The following is a 22,004-nucleotide window of genomic DNA, read 5'->3' as shown; positions in this document are numbered from 1 at the left end:
TTGCAAATTCACAAGTGGGGGGGAAACTAAGTGCTCCTTCTCTGCATCGCTGGCTCCTAGCTTGTGCTGTCCTAGCTAGTGCTAGCCTGGAATCAGTATTTTATTATACAAATGGGAATAAATCCCTTTTGATCCATCAGACTTCCCCTCATACTCTTCGTGCAAACACTTGGTTTATGAACCAACGGCCTAACTTTCCCCAGAAAGTTGTGAGGAAAATCTTATTTTGACCCCATTTTGACCATATGCTCCATCTGGTTAAAAGCTGAAGCCAAGAATTTTTTCTACAGGCCAGATACTTGTTATTCAGGGAACTGAGGCAATAATTAACACAGCTATCTTTAAAGCCAGCTTGTGACCATTCATATTCATGGGAATGTATATTCACTCCTTTATTTTTCTGAGTATTATTAATATGAAACAGCAAGGAGTGTGAGAGTGCATGCTGAAAACCAAGGAGAGTTCAAAGACTGCCTGCAGAGGGTCTGTGGTCCAGAAAACAAGAGCTACGACGAGGGATCAAGCCAGCTCAGAGAAAAGGCTGTAAATCAATTTGATTGTGGACCATCGCCACCTACAGAGTGACCTGTCAGGTAAAAGAGAGCTCTTCAGCCCTAACAGCCGCAGCGCAGCGCTGCCGGCACCTCGCCGGCCTCAGGACCGCCTCCCCTCACGCCGCGCCGGGCACGCCCCACAGGAGAGCTCCCGGCTTCCGCCGGGCCTCCGGGGAGGGCCTGCCCGCGCCCCCCCGCGGCGGTTGTGGGCCGCGGCGGGAAAGCGGCCGGCGGCAGCGCGGTGAGGCCCCGGCAGGTGCGTGTGCGGCGGGGCCGGGGCGGGCCGGGCTGCCCTGGGGCGGGGTGAGGGAGCTCCGGCTGCTAACGGCGGGCTCCGAGGCCCGGGCCGCGGTGGCGGCCCCGGCACCGCCCGCCGCGCTCGGCAAGGCCGGCCGGGCCCGACTGGGCCCGGCCGGCCTTGCCGAGCGCGGCGGGCGGTGCCGGGGCCTCCCCCTCTCCCCGCAGCGGCGCAGGCCCGGCGCTGCTGCTCCGAGGGCTGAGTCCCTTCAACAACATGAGCGTGCGAGTTACTGTACTGTTTAAAAATAACGTACTCGTCGGCTCTGCTTAGTGCCACGTTAACCGGTTTTGCGTAGAAAGATTTCATCGGCAGAAGTCGTAAATGCTTCACTCGTGCCTAGTAGGAAAAGCTGTGAGGGGTCGTGCATTGCCTTCATGGCTATTAGTACTGTTTATTACCATGTAATGGGCCTGCGTATGGAAGTGACCCGTTCCAGTACTATAAAAACTATAATATGTACGTTGTGAGTCAAAGATATTGCAAAGACTATGCAATGAACACTTAAGGAAAAGGTTAACATCCCCATTTTCTGAATACAGGTGGGGAGAAAGAGGTTTGTGATCAGCTGGTTAAATAAGGTGTACCAGTGATCTCTGAATAAGGTTGCACTATTATTTCTTAGCTCTTGTGTCACTTTTGTTCTGCAGAGGCTTCCTTTGGCAGTTTTGTGCTTAATTAAATAAGCATTATGAAATCGGTAATATATACTGTAGAGATTTTTGGGAGGAGAGTGGTTTCACAGTTAAGCGGTCAAAGACCAGCTGCTGTACAGATGTGCCACAAAAGTGGTATGGTTTGGACTCTACAAGGAGGAAAAAATACCCAGTCTACAGAAATGTGCTGCAAACCTGTTTTGAAAAAAAAATGAGGCTTTTCTAAATAGGATTGCCATGTTAGGAGCAAGGCTACTGTGGCATAATGGGAGTGCCTTTGCGTTCTACTGGTTCAAATCTGTGTCTGACTCAGATTTTCACGGCCTCTACAGTCAGCAGTGATTTGCTGGTTTCCTGGAAGCATCTTTTTATAGAAGAGACTTTTGCTTTTGTTCCTCTGTTATATCATCAGAAGTGTTTTGTCTCGCTTGCCATTAGCAAGCTATTGTCACATACCGCATATTATCCAAAGCTGTGCGGGAAATTGTCCTCTCTCCTCAGATGCTTCTTTGTTTATATAGGGCCTGAAGGCTTTGTTCTAGTGTTTTGAAAATGTCCACCACTTTCATGGTGGACATTACATCAGCTATTTTTCTTCACCTGTGTTTACACTCGTACCTCTGCAGACCATCATCTGTTAAGGCTTTGATCCAGTGTTCTGTGTTACTATAACTGTTTAACAGTGTTTGGTAATGCAATGCAAAGTACACACAAATAGTTTGTCTGTAACAAGGATATACTGTACAGATTAATCCTGAATAGCTAAATGTAGGACAAGCCTTTCCTCTGGTTGAAAATAGAAGAAAGGGACCTTCTTACTAAAGAGAGAGACTCATAGCATGTGCATTGAATCAGTCCCAATTTAATCGCCTTGAGCATCACCTTAGCTGTTACTGAGCCTGTCTCATGACCGATTACAAAGTGTGGCTGTGATTCCCTCCACATGGTTTTGTTGAAGCACTCAGGTTCTTAGTGCAGAGCATGAATCCTAAGGCCTTTCTTTTAGTAGCTTGGCCTGAAATAATCCGTTCTCTTTCTCTCTCTTTAAGTCAAAGGCTTCTCATAGGACTTCATACAGTCCTACTTTGTAAACCAGCAGTTTCTCTGAGCTGAAGCCTAGGGCTGACTTCTTGGGAGGAGGTGTGAAAACCCTCCACTTCCCTGCTCGTGTAGGGAGCAACTCCAGGATCCTTTTCCAGGTAAATCTTTGTGTCTTTGCTGTTTATGCTTTTCTTCCTAGTCTTTAAGTTACTGGTACTTCAGCAGGAACTCTTTAAGTAGAACTCTCTTCGTAGATATTGTTCAGATATTTCAGCATTTGAGTCATAAGTTCTTTTTGTCAGTGCATTAATGAAGGCTTTGGTGAAACATCTTTGGTCATTGAGTCAAACCCCCATGCCAAAACTAAATAATTTATCAAATTTAAGATTTGGGGAAGGAATGTGTTTTCTAGGGTCATTTTATAAGATGGGTACCTAAGGCTTAAGTATAACTAGTTCTGTATCCCCTTATATAGCTCTTTCAATATGCTTTACAAATCAGGAGTGTTCTCACTGCCATCATATAGGTGGAAAAGAGTAAGACTTATAGCTCTTGGATAATTAGCTCATTATACCCAATGTACATTTGCTACAAATAATTCAGATACAAAGAAAAAAACCTGAACTGCTGATGATTTTGAATCCTTATGTCCGTTTCCTGATCAGTGTTTGTGGCCTCTCTAAATGTTGCCTTGGTTAACTAAATGCTGGCTTGGTTAACTCAAATCTCAGGAGGCTGAGCTGGCTAACATCCATTGTTAGTATTCTATTTAACTTGTTTGGTTTCATTTAATATGCAAGTTTGGCACTCACTTAAAAATAGCAGCTAGAATGTTGAGGGAGGGAGGGGGGGAACCCAGAGCAAAACAAAATGGTTTAAGAGAGTCAACCAAAACAGAGCACAATTTTACTGTGAAGGCTTTTAGGGTTTTTCATGACTTTTCATCACTCTCCCTCACTTTTATCATCTTTGTTCTTTACAGAAGGATGAGTAAGTTTCATTCCAAAAAGCTCAAGATACCCAGTAGGCAGTAGGAGTGAGGACTGGAGTTGCAAGGACGCCTTGCAGGAAATGACATCCCTGGCACTCAGTAAGGTGAATAAAACCATTCATTTTGCCATACTTTTGACGTATTAGCAGGATTGCATATAGTGTCAAAGTCTGTCTGTAGAGAGATTGACTTAATATTTATAATTAATAGTATATTACCTTCTGCCTGCACTCTTCTTTCAAGAAGGTTTTTTTGCCTGCTTCTCACAGTGTTGTCCAGGAAGCTATAGATTATTAACTTAATTCTGGTTACTAATAGGTTAGACTAGACAGAAAAGGTGGATAAAAATCCTCATTGAAGGATCTGGCTTAAAATGAAGTGTCTGTGTAAGAGGTTACGGAACAAATAGACAACAGGCAGGAACAAGTTGCTGAACCAGATGAAGCCCCCAGGGACAGTTCTGCTAACGATGGTCTCAGCAGTGAATGTGTCGCTACTTTTTAAAGAGAGTGCAAGGGGAAATCTGTGGACTGCAGACCTGGAAGTTTGACCACTACGAACTGAATTAGTAGAAAATATAGTAAAGGTAGAATTGTTGGACACCTGCATAAATATTATATAGTGGGGAAAGCCAATTTGGCTTTTGCAATGGAAAGTCATGCCTTAAAAAAAAAGTTGGAATTTTCTGATGGTCCAAATAAGCATGTTGAGAGCTCTGGTTTACAGTCTGTACTCAGATTTCAGGAAGCGTTTAAACAGGAGCCCTTACCTGAGCAGCCCTTGACATAATAAGGGAGTTCCCTGGCATAAATAAACAGTTGGTGCAAAGATAGTAAAGAGGATGTGAGTAAATGGGCAGCCCTTGTGGTGGCTGGAGGTCGCCATAGGGGTGCCGCAGGGATGTTTTGTAAATGACCTGGAAAAACAATGTTTCCAGCTGGCTTTACCTTATTTGAGGTAGTAAGGAAGAGGGCTGAGGGTGATGAATAGCAAGTGTAAACTGATTCATGTGGGTGGGGAGCAGTCCTAATTTCACACACAAAATGGTTTTTTGGAGCCGTAATGACTAATTCTGTGAAGCATTCTTCATCAGTAAAGTCTCAGTTTGGATAGTTTTACACAGGCTCAGGGAAGACTGCATAAGCTCACAGTTCGTAAGTACACAGAAACTGTGCCTGGTTCAAAAGGTTCTGGTCTAGAGACATGGAGGATGTGTGGAGAAGCACTGTCTGCTTATTCTGTTCTTCCCTGGGCTCCTGCTTTTGACCTGTGCTGGAGAGCAGGATACAGGGAGAGGTGTCCTTTGGTCTGACCCAGCGTTGACCGTTTATATACTCCCACATAAAATCTGTACAACTGGGAACTGGTATGAGGAATTGTCTCTCCAGAAGTGGCAATGTATTCTTATGTACACTTCATCACGTTATCAGAAAGATGTATGTGCATGAGGAAAACTTCACAGCTGCAGCTATCTGGACCTGTGAGCCAAAAGTACATGCAAATTACTTGTGGGATTTTTTTTTTTTTTTTTTTTTGCCTCCTTTTAGTGAAAGCTCATTAAATACATAAGGAAATACCTACAAATGCAGTCTTAGGATTAAAGAAGCCTGTGTAGACTCAGTTCTGACTTGACTACAGGGTGTATCTGCCACTGAACTGTATTTTACACAGATTTTCAATCTCTTTCTGATTCTGGCATGCAGGGTCCCTAAATACTTGCCTGAGGCTAGCCCAGCAGCCCTGAACACTTTAGGCACTTGTGCAGACTTATTCAGCTCTTGATCTTCCTTTTCTGACATCCATACTTTTTTTTTTTTTGGTGCATGTGTACACACATGTGCTTAACAACTTGTAGCTAGTTTGGTTACAGCAGGGTTAGTAAAAAGAGATTAAACCCACAGCTGACTCTTACTTGAGGCACAGAAGTAGAATTTGTTTACTATACAAGCAAGAAAATCTAGATAGAAATGAAGAGTTGCAGAATTTGTCTGTAGACTTACATGTGAAGATACGTGTCTCTTACTTGACAAATACAGAGGGCTTGGGTACTTGGTATGTACTGTGTTCTACAGTGTGCTTTTTCATAGGCAAGAAGGGATTTGTATATACAAGCAACATCCTTTATAGAAAGTGTAGATAGGCTTTGAGGCGCAGAGTTTTATGTTTCATATCTTGGTATGAACAAGCAGGAAGACAAAGGGTAGATTGGGTTTTTTCTGGATTTCTGAGACGGCATTACAGTCCCCTCATTCTGCGTTTTTGCTTTTAAAGCAATCACATTTCTGTATGTGACCCATTTCTCATGACTATAAGGCAGTTTCCTACTGCTATGTCTAATGAGAGTTGAAGATGCTGAGATCTGTATAGGATCAGCCCATAGCAATGAAATTACAAGTGGCCTAAGGCTTCTGGTATAACATTTATGTGAAAGCACTTGCAGCTTTTAAGAATTACTTAATTGGAAATGCAGTAGGTGCCAGGCAACTCAGATCCTGTTTCTGATGTCACATTCCATAAAAGCACAAATTACCAAATGTGTTAATGCTCCACTCAAATTGGCCATGTTTTCAGCATGTCTTTATGTGTGGCTGATGAACTGGAAGTTCCAGTTAATAATGTCAGAGAAGTCTGGAAGTACCGTCTTCGGTGTGAAGCATTCCCTTGACTGAGCCTTTAGAGGGTCAGTCTGATGTTGGGTAGTGTTCCTCCTTCGGCCCTTCCTTCCTGCAACCCTTTTTCCTATTGGCACCGTTTCTCCTAGACAGGACTGTCATTTGTGAAGGCCACCTGGCAATTTTTTCTTAGGCAGGCTGGTGACTTCTGACAAAATTTTTAAGAATTCCCACCAGGTGAAAGCCACAGTTCAGAGCAGAATGCCTGGCATGGAGCTGGACATTCTGTGGCAAGTCTTTGACATTAATGAATTATTGCAATAAAGAATTAGATGTTTAGAAAAAAATAAAAACATCCCACCTCTCTGCCAGTCATGCCAATGTGATTTTTTTTTTTTTTTTTTTTCTTCCCCTGCCTATTTTTATACATTTGTGTCTGGATTCTTCTGAAGTGAAATGTAACACTCTCTGTTGGGGAATTGGCGCTGGTGATACAGAGTGTAGCAATGCTGAATTTATTTCAGTGTAGTTCAAGGAAACTATTACCGTTGGATCTTTCTTTGTGAGAAACATCAGAGCAAGATAAAGATTGGTTTTCATGGTTAAAGTTTTTGTAGTCATTTTTGAAAGCTGATGATCTCATGAAAAATGAGTGGCAACAGCTACTTAGGTATATACTTCCCTTGCAGGTTCAGCTGTATATAGGATTCTTTCTCCATTTCTAATTATGTGGGATGTTGAACCTTTGCTTTTTTCCCTTGTATCTACATGTGGTTGAATTTCAGAACCAATGAGGCATCTTCTTTGCATTCTTTTGTAAGAGTCCTTTTTTGAGGCTGACACTTTGCAAAATTAGTGCAATTAGGGGAATTTTAAAAGTTTGGTTTCAGCTTTTTGTGTATTGAGTATAGGAGAAGTGCATTCCCCACTGTTCTCATAGCCTTTTGTATAAAAAAGGCTAAAGAGCACCTCCAGCAGTGCCCCAGCTGGGAGATGGTCTTCTGCTAGACCAATAGAAAACTGCAAATTATTCTTGAGTTTGAGCTAATGATGCACTGTTTGAATCATGATCTCTAGCTCCAAAATCTCTTAGCCTATTTCAAAGTGCTTTATACAGTGAATAAATAATTTTGTTCCTATTTGACAGGTGTAAGGACTGCGTCACAGAAAAAGAAACATTAACTTTTTGAAGCTTGCATAGTAAATTGGTGACAAACCTAGAAGAACAATCACAGGTTACGTAGTTGCCTCAAATACATATTGTTGACTGGAACAGACTACTCTTCATCTTTCTGGTAGGTTGAATTTAAAGCTTATTTTGTGGAGGTTCTAACACAAACATTTCTACAGCATGATAAACAAGTTTGTCACTGTGACTGTAAACAGGGCATCTCCTAACTCAACTGTTCTGCCCCCTGTGGAATTTTAGATTCTGATCTGGTTACACTACTGTTTAAAATGATTGATACACAGTTTTTTGAGGTGGTTGTTTCCTGCTTTTTTTCTGTTTGCTTAACAGATTACATTAGCTGTAGGTAAAAAGTATATAGTACTGATTCTTTTCTTTTTTTTTTCTGAATTTCTGAATTTCCTAACCTAACAATTAGCAAACTTATTTTTACTGCTAAGTGGAGCAAATTTGCTTTTTATCTGTAGTCCTTAAAAGAGCAATACTCAAACTGCAGTTTTCTATTTGCTTATCCGTAAAGCCCAGTATTTGCCTAGCCTAGCCTGATGTAGACACAGCTAAATCTGTCGCCTGCTTCTGTAGCTTGCCGAAGTTGTCCAGTTAGTTACAGCTTTCAGATTCATTGTTGTGAAGACGTGTAAAAATAAGAGTTTGTGGAAATAAGTTACTTTTAAATAAGCTTTATATTCCTAATTACATTTATATGAATTTTCTAGAACTATGCCAAGAAAAAGAAAGCTGTTGGCTCAGTTAAGCACTCTCCAAAGCAACTCCAGCTTTGCTCCATTTGATGCCTTGGAGAACCTGAACGCTACACCTGATGGGGATTCTTCTCCAAAAAGCAGCAAATATTTTGCGATAGAGAAAAAAAATTCTTCCCAGCTAGAAGATGATTTTTTCAACCAGCCCTGTATTAGTCTGGCCAAGTCCTTTCTGGGACAGGTAAGACATGAACACTGAGATTACTGTACTGGAGCATGTGCTAGCTAATAACTTGGTGTAAAAGGATGAAATTCTTTTTTTGCCATTTGACTCTAGGGCTTTGCTATTTTAGGAATACAGCTCTCATTCCTTCTCTTGTTAAGTGCAGTGGAATTTAAAGACTAGTAGCCAAATCTAATTTGGATTAAGTCAGAGGAGTAATTTTTCAGGTTTGGTTTACTGTCACATTTCAGAATTAGTTTTTTGTGGAGTTGTTCTCCCTTTTTTCTGGTTTACTGAAATGTACTTTGCTATTTGTGGTTTGAAGGTTGCTTCAGGCCCATTATTTTCCATTCAGGTATTCCTTTATTTGTTTTTGGCTTTGGCTTAGCCCAGTGGAAAGTAATGCTCTGCAGTCAGCAACATCTCCTTCTCTGCCTCCATTTTACTATCTTGTGATGCTAATAGCGTGGCAGGCCCTTGGCCTTTCTTGACCAGTATCCACTCTCATAGTGTACTCGAATATTTAGTTCTTATCTGCAAGTTCAGCAGAGTGCTTGATACTTTCTTTTATGCTGCCCTGCATGCTTTGAAGGTTGTATCTCGTACTACCTGCTTTTATTTTTGCTGTTCTGAATAACTCAATATTGTCAGTACACATGGTGAGCTCTCTAATGATCACTTTTCTGAGGTTATTAACACAAATACGCGAGGCAGCACAGGCCCTAGCATGGAGACGTTTAGGACACCACAGTCCCATAGTTAAACTCTCTTCACTCTGAAAACTGCTATTCCTAACTTTTGTTTCTGAGTTTCATGAACTTGTTCATGAAAGGACCTTCTCCTTTATCCCATTGCAGAAACTTTGAGGAATCTTTGGACCTAGTTGAAAGCCTTTGGAAATCAGAGTGGGGGAAACTAAACATGTCTCCTCTGCTTAGGCAGTCCTTCAAAAAACTCTCCTGCTGTTTCCATGGGAGGGAGTCCCTCCAGTGTCTTCCCTATCAAAAGTTCCAGTCTGGGACCTCCTAAATGCAATTGCAAAGTGTGTTTTTAGTTTCACTGCTATGGTCTTATCTTCTCTGAGTCTTTTTTATACCATTATTGTCTGTAGGGTGAACAGACTCTCTGGGTTCTCATTGGTTTAGATAACTTTAGGAATTTGTTCCACAAACTGTTGGTTTTGGCCTGTCTTACTGTGTCTAGCTTTTTTTTTTTATTTTCTAAGGATATTCTCTTGCTTGTAATTGACGCCTTTGCTCTGCTTTTTAACCCTGCTGGGGTTTTTTTGGTCTGTCTTAACCTCTCTCTGATAAGTCATGTGTGTTTGCTATCTTTATAGACATCCTGCTAGAGGCTTGCCTTTCCAGCTTTAACCTTTGGCTGCCTCTTTTAAGTTCTTCCTAACAAGCTTCCTCACTTTATGTAGTTTCCCTTTTTTGCTGGTAAGCAGAATTCTGATAGATTATTTTTGGACCTTAATGCTTGTGGAAGGACACTGAACTTTATATTTCATTGTCATGACACAAAGTTGTTTTTCAGGGATAAGTCTTTGGAAGAGACTTTGCATTTTGCTCTGGATCAGTTTAAGAGTTCTGTCTTTTCTTGCAAGATCCCCGATTACTTGCCCTGCAAAGCATTTGATGGTGTTTAAGAAAATATAGCCTGTGTCCTGTCCTACTGTGATACTTACTTGGTCTACATGAGGATACCTGAAGTCTCACAGTACTGATGCATTTTTTGTTGTCCTAATAACTCTGACATCCTTATACATTCAGTTACCCTGGGCAGGTGATATTTTAGTCCTAATTCTATACTTTTCCTATTTAGGCCTAGAATTACAGGCCAGGAGACTTCTATCTTAATTTTAGATTTTCTTTCTAGTATAACCCCCAGTCTCCCATGACCCAGTCTATTCTCTCATTTTCTTAGAATTATAACAATATGTTATCATTGTTATTATAAATGCCTGCATGCTCTTAAAATCATAACCTAACCATTGCATTTCATCATATTGAAAGAGAAATGTGGCCACATGGCTGTGCTTTTGGGGTGTTTACAGGCAGTTACTAAACACCATTGCTTTTCTGAAGTCACTGCATTTTTCATAAAAAATAATAAACTGATTGTTTTCAACAATTTGAGAAGTACTGTAGGGAAACTCTGATATACCGGAGTTGCAACATTTGAAACTGACTTCTGAAGCATCCACACTGGATCAGGTCAAGAACTGCATTAGTAGTCCAGCACAAACATCTGTTAGGAATTAAGCTTTGTTTCTTGAAGGTCATTTTTGAATGGCTGGTTTTCAAATATGGAAGTGCTGAATATAATATAATTAAACTGATAGCTGTTGCTTAAATAAGACTATACTGCAGTATTTCTTAAACACACATTAAGTAAAATAAGAAGTTTAGAAATAAGGTCAAACCATAAAAAACTTTGTACAAAGTTTAATGATTGTTTTCTTTTTTAAGAGAATCTTTTTGCTGTCATGGGTTTTTTTCCCCAGCATCTGCTTTGTTTTATTTAAGGAAGTACCAGCAGCAAGGAACACAATGTAGTAAGTAAGATCTGTTGTTGTCTGCCTGAAGCCAATTCCCAGCTCTCCTGCACTGCCCCTCTCTGTGGTGCAGAAAATACAGAAATAGCATTGATACTCACTCTGGTCATGATTATCTCTATGGTTAGGGACTAGGACTTGTCTGAAACATCTCTATGGAGAGAGACTATCTAATCATGGTAGTTATTTAATTGTGCCACTGTCATATTTCTTCTGATCTAAGGAATATACATTCATGATGCTTCAAGGTTGATATTGGTGGTACTTTTTTGCCTTAAACCTGGTGGATTGCAGTGGAGAATACAGAAAAAAAACACAAAAGCAACTCTGTGGGCTTTATTGTATATAGGATCATAAAATTATGATTTATGATACTGCCATGTCTAGATGCTCCAGGCATTTTGTGGGGTGAAGGACAGGTAGGAACCTCTTGTACTGGGCTGTGGCCTGGACAGTAGAAGCTGCAAAAGTTCACGTTAGTCTACAGACTGAACTGCTAGATGGAGAGGAGAGTATGTAGTAACATCAGGTCCTTTTTTCCAACTTCTTTGTTTCCAAGCTCTTGTGCTCTGATTATTTTGTACTGGGGGTTGCTAACTGATGCACTCTGACCTCTTTTTCAGATTTTAGTTCGCAAACTTCCTGATGGCAGAGAACTCTGGGGGAGGATTGTTGAAACAGAAGCTTATCTGGGTGGGGAAGATGAGGCTTCCCACTCAAAAGGTGGGAAGCAAACTCAACGAAATGCAGCAATGTTCATGAAACCGGGAACTCTGTATGTGTATCAGATCTACGGGATTTATTTCTGCGTGAATGTTTCCAGCCAAGGTAAGTTGAGGCTGAAAAGTTTAATGCCTATAGCACAGGGCTGATATGAGCTCCCTATGGGCTCTGTGAAGTCAATGACTTGCTGTCATAATCTTTCCTTGGGACCTGGGTTTTGCCATTGTGAACAGTATGTAGCTGTTGACAGACAGTGTATTAACTTTCAAGATTACAAGTAGGGCCTATCTTCAGCTGCAGTGACCAGCCCACTGGGGTTTTGGTCCCAGCTGTGAGCTATGTGAGCTGTTCAGGCACAGAAATAAAGACCAAGGACTGGAAAAGAATCTTGGTAGGATGGAGCTTTCAGTTTTGATGACCTGGGCTGCTGCCTTATTCATGTGATTCAGTGAACTTTGTTCCTTGAAAGTAGTGATGTAGAAGTAAATCTGCAGCCTCTAATGACAGCCTAAATCTTGGCGTCTGTTGTCATGACAAGAAACTCTTCTGTCTCCTACCTTTATCTTCAGAAGCTGTAAATGTTGGGGAAAACAAAAAAGTCTAAGGTGTCCTAAGCTTAAGCAAGGAGTCAAGTGTAGGAGCATTTTACCTGCTTTGCTGTATCTTAAAACAAACAAAAAACCAAAACCAAATCAAAATACCCAGACTGTTATAGAATCTTCAATCTTATTTTATTAGTCTCAGGATAATATAATCAACCCCTAATCAAATTATTCTGGAATTTACTGAGACTGTCCTTCCACAGCTCCTCTCAACATGCAGGTGTTACTTCTAAAACTTGGGTTTTTTTCTTTCCTGTAAGAATGACAGTGTTTGCCTTGCAATAAAGCTATTGGTTAATTAGACACATTGAAATGGCAGCAAGTATTTCTTAGATAAATACTAATTTTGTTAGAAAAAAATCTCAAAAATAATTTCTTTTCTTTTCTGCTATTTCAAAGATATAGCTTAAAAAACCCCACTGCTCGTATATTCCTAAGCAGAAAGGAAATGTTGTAACAGTGGCCATTAATCCTCAGGTTTTGGCCTTTGGACAGGAGCCAAGCAGAAAAACAGTGCCAGGTTATGCTGTGTGAGAAGAGCCTGTCTTTCTAAATGGAGGTCTGGAGTCTGGTGGATGAACACATGTGAATTTCATTATGTTGTCTCTGCCAAATCTGTTCAGATAATGAAAGCAGAATTGTTTGTTATTCAGGATGGGATTCTTAGTGTTTGAAATATTAGGAATAATAATTTTTATTAAAAAAGATCCTTAGCCTTTGAATTCTAAAAAGATTTCTTTGAAATTTATACTTTGGGAAATTTTCCCTTATATACCTGTTTAGTTTTGTAGCAGATCAGTTAGAGAGCTCACTGTTGTGATGGATTTAGTTGGATTTTTTATTACAAACTTACTCTCCATTAGTCTGTCATACATGCAGCTATGCTGACACAAGCACAGCTGTCACTACCAGCTTTGTCAGGAACGCACTGAAGTAAATAGCATGACTGTGCACGTTGTATATCAGAGATCCATCTACGTAAGTAGGATTTACTCCTTCAGTATATTTGCCCATGTGCAGATGTGTTGAAAGAAAGAATTTGAGGAAGTATCATACCTGAGATGCTTTTCTCATCTCAATATACATGGAGAAGAAGCCTGTCCTGTCGTTTAGTCTGAGGGAAAGATTGAGGATGTCAGTCTTTCGTGGTGGCTGTTACGCACCTGTGTAGAAGGCAAAAGCATTTCATTCTCTGGATATGGGATGGATCTTGGAAACTTTGATTTGAATCTGGCTTTGGCTGTGCAGAAAACAAAAGTAAACGCTGGCAAAAACCCCCATCTATTGTAGCATAGCTTGGTCCTTCTTAGTAGCACAGACCGCGCTCTTTTTATAGCATGAACTTCTGATGTAATAGGTTTCATCATCTTTATGCAGGGAATTTGATGCAAAATATCTAAGCACTTCAGGGTGTCCCTGGGAATGCTGCAAAAACCAGAGTGACTGACCAGGAGACTATAAAAGGAGTATGAACATATTATTTCTGAAGGTGTTGCTTGGAAAGAGTGAACACAAATTACTGAGAGAACACTAAATGCTTTTCCTTTTCAAAAGGCACATCTCCAGTGATGTCCCAGAGCTGCATCACAATTTTCTTGGATTTTGGCAGTGCGAAGGTGCAGAGCTCCAGGAGTTAAACAGTGGAGAATGTGGAATGCTTGCATCTATTCCCATGTATTATCATCTTCCTGTGATCTCCCAGGATCTTTCATATTCTCCCCTCAACTGTCTTCCAAGCGGAAGGTTTCTAGTCTGCTTAGTTCTTCCTTGCTTAGGCTCTTGCTCCAAAGCCAGCCTGTAACATTGATCATCCTGGTTGTCTGTCCCTCAATCTCTTCCAGTTTTGTTATATCTTTCTGTAGATGGAGGAGAGGAGCAGAACAAGTCTAGATGTGCACACAAATTTCGGGACAGCAGAGCAACTTGCTTTAGACGAGTAGTTGGGGTTTACATCTGGGAATACTGTATGGCATTGCTGCAGCAAATGGAGCAGTGGAGAAGGGGAAAGGTCTTTGGGGGTTCCCTGATGTTTTCAAACACACACAAATTGATCCTGTCTTAAGCCATTTCAATTTTGACCTAGATGCATGTTAGCAAAGGTCATACTAAATGACATGAGAATTAGGGGAAAACCTGAGGCTGATTTCAGGAGAAATCAGTTCTAGAGATTTTCCAAGTGACTCCTGAAAAGATGTTTCTGTTTGGCTATCGCGTGGTTTGCATCAAAATACTTATGCAATCATACACTGATTTTTAACAAAACATTTCTTTCTGGAGACTGTTGGAACAAGCACGTAGATTTAACTGAGATCTAGTATGGGTTTAGGTGGTATATTAAAGTTAGCATAAACTAATAATCACAAACAAATTCTTAGCTGGCTTAGAGTAAACTATCTAGTTTTGTAGTGTAGGCAAGTGCTTGTACTGCTTAAATTACAGGATCCTTGTGGGAGGAAGGCAAGCAGTTCAGAGAACCAGTATATATCCTCTTAAGTACTGGCAGTGACTGCTGTCCTGCTGCTTCTCAGATTCTTGAACTGAGTGACTGTAGAACTGATCTGGAGCTGCTAGCTTAATGAAGGCAGCTGTCCTTTTACTGGAGAGAGAATCAGAGTTGCTGCACTCTCCCTGTGTTGTCTGTGCCTGCCTTCTTGGCACAGACACTGCACGGGGCTGTCCCAGACACACATGCTGTTGGGACCAGGCAAGCAGCATGAATTGGACTGTTGCAGCAGGCTTTGTTTTAAAAAGTAGTTTAACACTGACTTGAATCATGCTGGGCCCTTCTTGGTCCTTAATCAGCTCAGGATCTGAGGCCTATACAAGATGTGCAAAGCTTTATATGCTGCTTGTACTTGGTCCCCTCTGCTTAGCTTGTCAAGAATGGGGTATTTGGTTCATGAGACTCTGGCTCTTCAGAGACCTCATTTTGATACGTAACCTCGTAGCGTCATCTGTTTTAATACCAGGTGGAATAAACCTTCTTTTGTTTTCTATGTTTGGCTTACACTAGACTTCAGGCTCAGCGGTATCACTCGGGGATAGGAAAAGGTGTGTCACGAACAGAGCTGTGCTGGCAGAGTCCTTGTAGAGCAGCTACAAAAGCACAGACCTTACCTTGAGAGCCACCACCACTGTAGTGTCCTCAGCAGTATGTCCCCAGCCCTGGCTGATGCTGCCAGCAGACATCAGAAGCACTTCAGCAGTAGCATGTTGTTTTGCCACTTTGCTGGGGGAAGAAGTTGTGGCTGTTAATGTGTTCAGTTGAGTTCACTTGAATGTATCTTTGTGTTCATAAAACCATAATGAGTTGAAGGGTGGTCTCAAATATTTTTTGTCACCGAGGAAGGGGCAATCTTTGTGCACATCACTGAGATAAAGCTGCATCATATGTGGGATTTTACTGAGAGAGAGCTTCCTATCACTGGGTCAAATACTGCTACTGCCTGAAGCCATGGTGGGCATCACTACCTTGGTTTTTTTTGGAGAAATCATAGATGATAGAGGAAGAAGAGTTTATAGAAAAAAACATAGCCCATGTCTTTCAGTCTGCATGAATCCTACAGTTCATCCTGAGCAGCATGGTAATCTTCGTACAAAGAGCTTTCCCTAGGGTTAAGAGGGACGTTGGGCTTCCCTCACTTCAGGAAGAGGGTAAATGCCAGTCAAGCTTCTCTTTGACTTTGCTGCGATTTGTTTCTCTGGAACTTGCCAAGGTGTGCATTTTGCTGCCAGATCTGAAAGAATAGCTTTTAAAATTGAGATCCCAGTGATGCTCTACCCAGGCCCAGGGTCACGCTGCATGGACTTCTCCCTAACTTCCAGATCCTAGACTAGGACTTTGAAGGAAGTGTTTTGGGAGCTGTGAGTCAGACGGGTGGAAAGAGAAAATTTTCTTCTCTCCAGTGGCCAAGAGCCGTTTCCAAGAATGGGAGCTGGAGCTGTTCCAGGGAAGGAGCAGCAAGCTGCACAGTGGGGGTGTGGGACTTCCCTATTGTTTTATGATTTCTAGCTGCTCAGGGAGGGAATTGGCCTCTGCATTGTTGTTAGATCCCAGCTTTTAGCTCTGAATGCTACTCATTACATGGAGTGACCCTTGGGCATGGGAGGTAGATATTCAGCATCTCTGGACTGGCAGTGCTGCTGATGGCGTGTCAGCAGCCGTACCCATGTTGGGCAGATGCTGAAGCCAGATAATGCCTGAGAGCAAACTGCTGCAGGCTGCAGAGAGGGAGGGCAGAAGGCTGAAGCACTCTGGCAGGCAGCAGTTGAGTCAGAAGGATTCAGCTACTCTTTGATAGTTAAAATAAAACTTCTGATGGGCAAGTATGGTCAGGAGGACCCAAACATCAGCCCAGGGGTGTGAGGACGGATTGGGGCAGAGAAGGCAATAGCTCATTGTGGCATCCCTGCGCTCTTACCCTGCCTTCTGTCTCCACCTCTTCCCAAAGCTCTTGTGGTGTTGCTGTCACATTCAGGGACTGCTGACTCTGAGCGGAGCATGGTGTCTGTGTTGCGCACAGCTAGAAAGAGTGTGAAAACTTTCTGGTGGAAATGCAGAAAGAGCAGCCAGAGACAGAAATGCCAGGTACCCTCTGCTGTGGCTCTGCTGATGCTCTGGCAGCACCTGCAGCTTCTCTGAGTGCATGTCTCTCTTCACATGAACACCCAAGGACTCAGTTCAATTCAAACGTAACCACGGTTCCCACTTGCATGTGATAGATGAAAGCAAGTAGTGTAATTAGTGATCGCTCAGAATCCCACAGTTGTTCTGGCGAGTGAGGCAGCATCCCGATGCGAAGGATGTTTCTTTGTGCGTGGATAAAAAGCAGAATTAGGACATGGAGCATGTTCTTAAAAATCTAAAATGACCTTTAAGCTCTAAATCACTGTAGTGCAGGGAAGCAGCTTTTCGCTGCCAGATTAGCATCAATCCCCTTCCTTAGAGAAGGGAGTGCCTGGGAACAGATTGCTGACAGCTGTTGGAAATAAGTCTGTTGACTTCACCGATCTGTACTGAGGGCAGCAGGGGCTCTGAGCAGGTTCAGGGCCATAGGCACACCTCACAAAGCCAGAAATCAGGTCCTCTGTTGATAGGCTCAGTTGGGAGCCCAGAAGGGTAATTTAGTGTGGGATTTGTACAAAATATGAGAGGGATTCTATTTTTGGAAATTGCAGGTCCTTAGGGATCTGTCAGTGCCTACAAAAAAAGCCTTTGCCAGGCATGAGCATGGCTCCAGATGTTTGAGGCTGGAGAGGGAGAGGGGATTCTTGCGGAGCGGCATCACTGAACACGCAGATGCTGGCGGGGAGGAATGCCGTGGGTGGCCCCAGCACAAGGGGTGCTGTGTGGGGCAGCACACAGACTGCTTTACCAAGCTCTCTCCTCGCCCACTCAAGGTCATGAGAAGACCTTCCTTGCTGTCCAGTGGAAAATACCAAGGAAGTGTTTAAGTCCCACTTAGGCTGGAGATCTTGTCACAGGGGAATGTCTGTGCTCAGAGCTACATCTTTGCTTCACTGTCACCAAAATCAGGCAGGGCAGCTGGTTACAACAGCTGCAGGGGCTGGAGTTTCCTAAGCTTCCTGACAGGGTGCAAATCACATTTGAGAAGAGACTCTGTCAGTTTTCTTTGCTTCTTGCCATAGAAAGGTCTTCTCTGCTGAAGTGATGCTCCCACAGCCAGAGACTGTGCAGCCCCATCCTGCCCCAGGTTCCCATCTTGCAGGAGCTTCCCTGGCACAAGGGTTCGGATTGCTCTCCATTGTAGCTATGCAGTTACCCAAAGCCATGGTCATCCCACCTGCTGTTACTCCTCCAACTGGGTGTTTGAATTGGTAACACCTGCAGCTGGGGCTCCCTCAGCAGCAGCAGCACAGACAGCTGCTGCTCTTGGTGCCTGTAGCTCCTTCCCAGGTTTCTCTTTGTCCACCCTAACTCTGCAAAGCTGCCTCTTTCTGCTGGCAGCAGGCAGACTCATTCCTCTTCTCCTTTGTTAGCTGAAGTTGTTGTAATTATAAATCCACTGGGTTTGGGAGCAGCTTTGGATAGCTATGCCAAAACTGAACCATATGTGTATTTATTCCTGAACATTGTGCTGACATAAGAAAAACCTCTTGCCCTCTGGCAAGCCATGGAGCAGCAGCTAGACTTAGTAACATCAAGAAGTTGGGCTGGGGAAGAGCAAGTCAGCACTGATAAATAAAGGACACAGAGCTATGGGACACTGGATATTCAGAAGACAGAAGGGAGTGCACCGATCACGGGTTAGCAGCTGACTCCAGAGCCTGGCATTTGAAGCGAAGCGGCCCAAGAGAATAGGACAGACTCTGTGATTGGGTTGTGCAGGCAATTCCCTGCTCCATCAGGCTAAACTCAGCCACAGGCTCAGAGCTGAAGTGCTCCTGCTGGTGGCGGGGCTGAAAGCTGAGATGTTCTTGATGAACAACACGGTACTAACACATGGTTCTTGTTCTGCACAGGGGAAGGGGCTGCAGTATTACTTCGCTCTTTGGAACCTCTTCAGGGTTTAGATGCGATGAGAGAGCTGCGCAGTGCTTCAAAGAAAGGACCCACAAAGCTGCTGAAGGACTGGCAGCTGTGTAATGGGCCCTCCAAGCTCTGCCAAGCGTTTGGGATCGATAAGGCTTTTGACCAAAGAGACCTGACTCAAGATGCAGCCATCTGGATGGCACCTGGACATGACCTACCAGGGGAGCAGGACGTGGTAGCCACAACAAGGATTGGTATTGGCAACAGGGGAGAGTGGGCACAGAAACCTCTCAGGTTTTATTTACGAGGAAACAAATTTGTGAGTGTTGTAGACAAGAAAAGAGAGAGAGAGATGGCAGCAATGGGACACTTCTCTTGCAGCTGACAAGTCTCGCAAGTGTGCTGCTGCCCAGGACTTGAGCTGTGCTCTGTGTGATAGCTTCAAGCTGTCATGGCAGCAGCTAGGGCAGGCATAGTGGCTCAGAGGTTTTTAACAATAAATGTACTTTATCACAATGAATGGGGCAAGGTGGAATTTTATTTGTGGGGCAGACTAGCATGGATCTCCTAGCCAGAGCTGAGGTTGGTTTTGGACATTGAAGGCCACTTTCTCCCTTGCCAATGGAGCCAGGCTTAATTAAGGTTGATGAGTGGTGAAGGTTCATGGCTCTGACCTGTGCTGCTCCCACCACCCCTGGCCCTCAGTAGAGGCCATCACTTGGTTGCTGCAGGGGAGTAGTCAAAAGACTGGATGGCAGCAGGGCTAACTGAAAGCTTGCGAGCTGGGAGAAGAGGAGGTAAAGGAGGGATCTTACTGTTGTCTACAGCTACCTAGTGGGAGGGTGCAGAGAAGACAGCCAGGATTTTGTCAGACAGGATGAGAGGCAATGGGCACAAGCCGGAAAACAGGAAATTCTCATTAGCTGTATGGAAAAAATTTTCACCATGACAGTGGTCAAACACTGGAACAGGGGCCCAGAGAAGCTGTGGGGTATTTAAATCTCCACTGGACAAGCTCCTGCGTGACCTGATCCAACATATTTTCTTTGTCCAAACCTCCAGACATCCCTTCCAACTTATACCAGTCTATAACATCCAGCTTGAAGAACAAGAATGTCTTTTGTTTGTTTTCCCAGCTGCTTTTGAGACCAGTTCAAAACTTACCAGTGTGTGAACCCCAACACAGAGAAAGCACCAATGCTGAGATTTCTATGGTGCTGTAGCCTGCCATGAGGTACAGGGAGGGAAAACCACTAGGATTTAGGGCAGAACCTGCAGAACTGCAGCCACGTTGGCAGTTTGAAGGGTGACAGGGACACCCTGTCCTCACCACCTTAGGATTCACATGCAAGAAAAAAAGCTCAAGTTTTTCAAAACCCTTGTCCCCCATCACATGAAAAAAAAAAAATCTTGTTTGGCCCTTTCTGAACAGCCCTTGTTAATGTTGATCTCAGCAGCTCACCTTGAGATGCAGTTGCTGGGGTCTGGTTGGGACCGAGGCTCTACAATGTTGATCTGATTTTTAGGTCGGATATTGCTTTTGCTTTTATATAACATCCCTGATTGCAGCTGCAGGGGAAGACTCACTGAAGGGACTGTAAGTAGCTGTCATCTGATGCACTGTGGACACTGTGCCTTGCTGATCGTAGATAAGTTATATAAAGCTCACAGTTTCACCCAGTTTGAGTGGGCAAGTGAAGCTGCTCTGTGAGAGCCTGCAACTCTGGGAAAAACTCCAGCTTGTGTGTGTGGTATAAGGGAAGGTCTTAAGGAGGAGCTTGACAATCTTTTAATAACACACACCCCTGGAAGCCTCCACCATGGAGGTAAAGGTCTCCCCCACCCTTCCCTGGGTGTACAGCACAGTGCAGTGAGCCACTGTGGGGAAGTGGCCTCAGGCCTGAGCTGGCATAAGCTCCTGCTGTCCCCAGAAACAGGGCTATCTGCTCTTGTTCTAGCCCTGGCACAGCTAGAGAAGCCATATCAGGAAACACAGCCACATACAGACCTGTATCTTGTTTTTTCACCTGGATATCTTTAACCTAGGCCAGGTTCCCAGTCTGGCTCCCTGCAGCCACAACCATGCTTGCAGGGAAGGGAATGGAGGAACAAAACAAGCCCGAGGGGACAAGTCTGAGTGCCCTTAGCACCAGCCTCTGGCTCTGTGGAACTAGTATGTCCATGCACTTGCAGGTTGGCCAGCTAATTTCCAGTCATGCTTCCCAACCCCAGCCAAAAACTGGAAACCCTGAACACCCACAAACACATAGGGAGCTCAGTGACAGCTATGCTCCAATAGACACTTAGTAATAAGGGGAGAAGAAATAATAAGCTGTAACACACTGAGCAAGTCATTCTCATTCATGAAACTGTTTACTTGTGATACTTTGCCTTCCTACCTATGTCCTCACTGCTGCTAGATAACAATGATCAAACAGCATTCCTCGATGCCCAGGGACATTTCCCTAAAAGCCAGGCCAACTCCACTCTGCCCTTAAGCAGAGGCCATGCATGTTTTGCCATGGGGATAGGCTGAATGACCCAGTAGTCATGTTGGACAGCAGAGAAAGCATCTCAGATGCACCAGCATACACCCAAAGGTGAAGTACTGTCAGTAACACTGCAGTGGAAATCTTGGACCACTCTCACAAACCCTGGGGAGGGAACAGGGTCAGGGAAGGGCTGTGAACTGGCAGCTCCCATGCTGTGAATGTGGCACAGCACAAATCCAGGCTGAGCAAGCACATGCTGTCCTGCAGCAGGCCCCAGAGCCCTCACACAGACTGGCCTCAGGTGTCACCACAGGGAGCAGATGGGAAATTGAGGCACAGAGGGTGTCATGGTTTAACCAGGGAGAACCTGCTCTGTGTCACATGGCAAGAAGGAATTGAAAATCACCTCCCTCCTTTAGTTTTTAGGCATCTGTTAGACTGTCAGTATGGAGAGTGTAGCAGGTACCCTTCCTTTGCTAGTAGAGTCACTTTAAGAGAGACTGAAAAACTGAAATCACGGGGTCCTCATGGCTGGTCACCACCAGCACACTGCGGAATTTGTCAAACAGCATCAGCAGCTGGGAGCGACGCATGTTCTCGTTGTACATGATCTCCTCCAAATGGTGTCGGCCTCGGAAATAGTGCAGCAACCTGCAGGGAAGGACAGCAAGAGAGGCACGTGAGCCAAAAGCAGCTGCACAAAGCCAGAACTGATACTGCCACCCTCAAGGTTTCTTCTCCCATGGGACCCAAATCAGAAGGCATTTGGGTTGTGTCCCTCATTTACATGAAAAGTGAAGTATATTAAATTGGTTCTTACCTTAGGCATGCCTACCACAGAAATCCCCTGGAAAAGCAGGGGACTCCCC

The 22,004-nt window shown here is 43.6% G+C and overlaps 2 protein-coding genes across 14 annotated transcripts in view; one reads left to right on the top strand and one right to left on the bottom strand.

Annotated features, from left to right (window-relative positions):
• Positions 1-697: 697 nt before the first annotated feature.
• MPG (N-methylpurine DNA glycosylase) lies at positions 698-19,417 on the top strand. 2 transcript variants are annotated; one of them, XM_049835437.1, is made up of 7 exons: positions 698-810; positions 2,558-2,707; positions 3,532-3,644; positions 7,300-7,447; positions 8,058-8,283; positions 11,449-11,653; positions 18,634-19,417. In XM_049835437.1, the coding sequence occupies exons 5-7, from the start codon at positions 8,062-8,064 to the stop codon at positions 19,026-19,028; spliced, it is 822 nt and encodes a 273-aa protein (XP_049691394.1). In that variant the 5' UTR covers positions 698-810; positions 2,558-2,707; positions 3,532-3,644; positions 7,300-7,447; positions 8,058-8,061; the 3' UTR covers positions 19,029-19,417. The 2 variants fall into 2 exon arrangements, with proteins under 2 accessions (XP_049691394.1, XP_049691395.1); XM_049835438.1 differs by lacking the exons at positions 2,558-2,707; positions 3,532-3,644.
• Positions 19,418-20,479: 1,062 nt separating this feature from the next.
• NPRL3 (NPR3 like, GATOR1 complex subunit) overlaps positions 20,480-22,004 on the bottom strand; it is a 47,097-nt gene continuing 45,572 nt past the window's right edge. For 5 of the 12 annotated variants that reach the window (XM_049835430.1, XM_049835435.1, XM_049835431.1 and 2 more), the window contains one exon: positions 20,484-21,786. In XM_049835430.1, coding sequence (XP_049691387.1) covers positions 21,621-21,786 — 166 coding nt within the window. In that variant the 3' untranslated portion in view covers positions 20,484-21,620. Of the gene's footprint in view, positions 21,787-22,004 lie in introns of all 12 variants that reach the window. The other 7 variants (XM_049835425.1, XM_049835436.1, XM_049835428.1 and 4 more) reach the window with 6 other exon arrangements.

Source organism: Accipiter gentilis, chromosome 33, assembly GCF_929443795.1.
Source record: "Accipiter gentilis chromosome 33, bAccGen1.1, whole genome shotgun sequence".
Taxonomy (NCBI): Eukaryota; Metazoa; Chordata; class Aves; order Accipitriformes; family Accipitridae; genus Astur; species Astur gentilis.
Note: the sequence above shows the minus strand (reverse complement) of the source record. Positions and strands in the feature narration are given on the sequence as shown.

Coding starts and splice junctions, on each gene's coding strand:
- MPG (XM_049835438.1), top strand. CDS start 8,062: ATGCCAAGAAAAAGAAAGCTGTTGGCTCAGTTAAGCACTCTCCAAAGC. Junction 8,284..11,448: donor CCAAGTCCTTTCTGGGACAG/GTAAGACATGAA, acceptor CCTCTTTTTCAG/ATTTTAGTTCGCAAACTTCC. Junction 11,654..18,633: donor CGTGAATGTTTCCAGCCAAG/GTAAGTTGAGGC, acceptor TGTTCTGCACAG/GGGAAGGGGCTGCAGTATTA.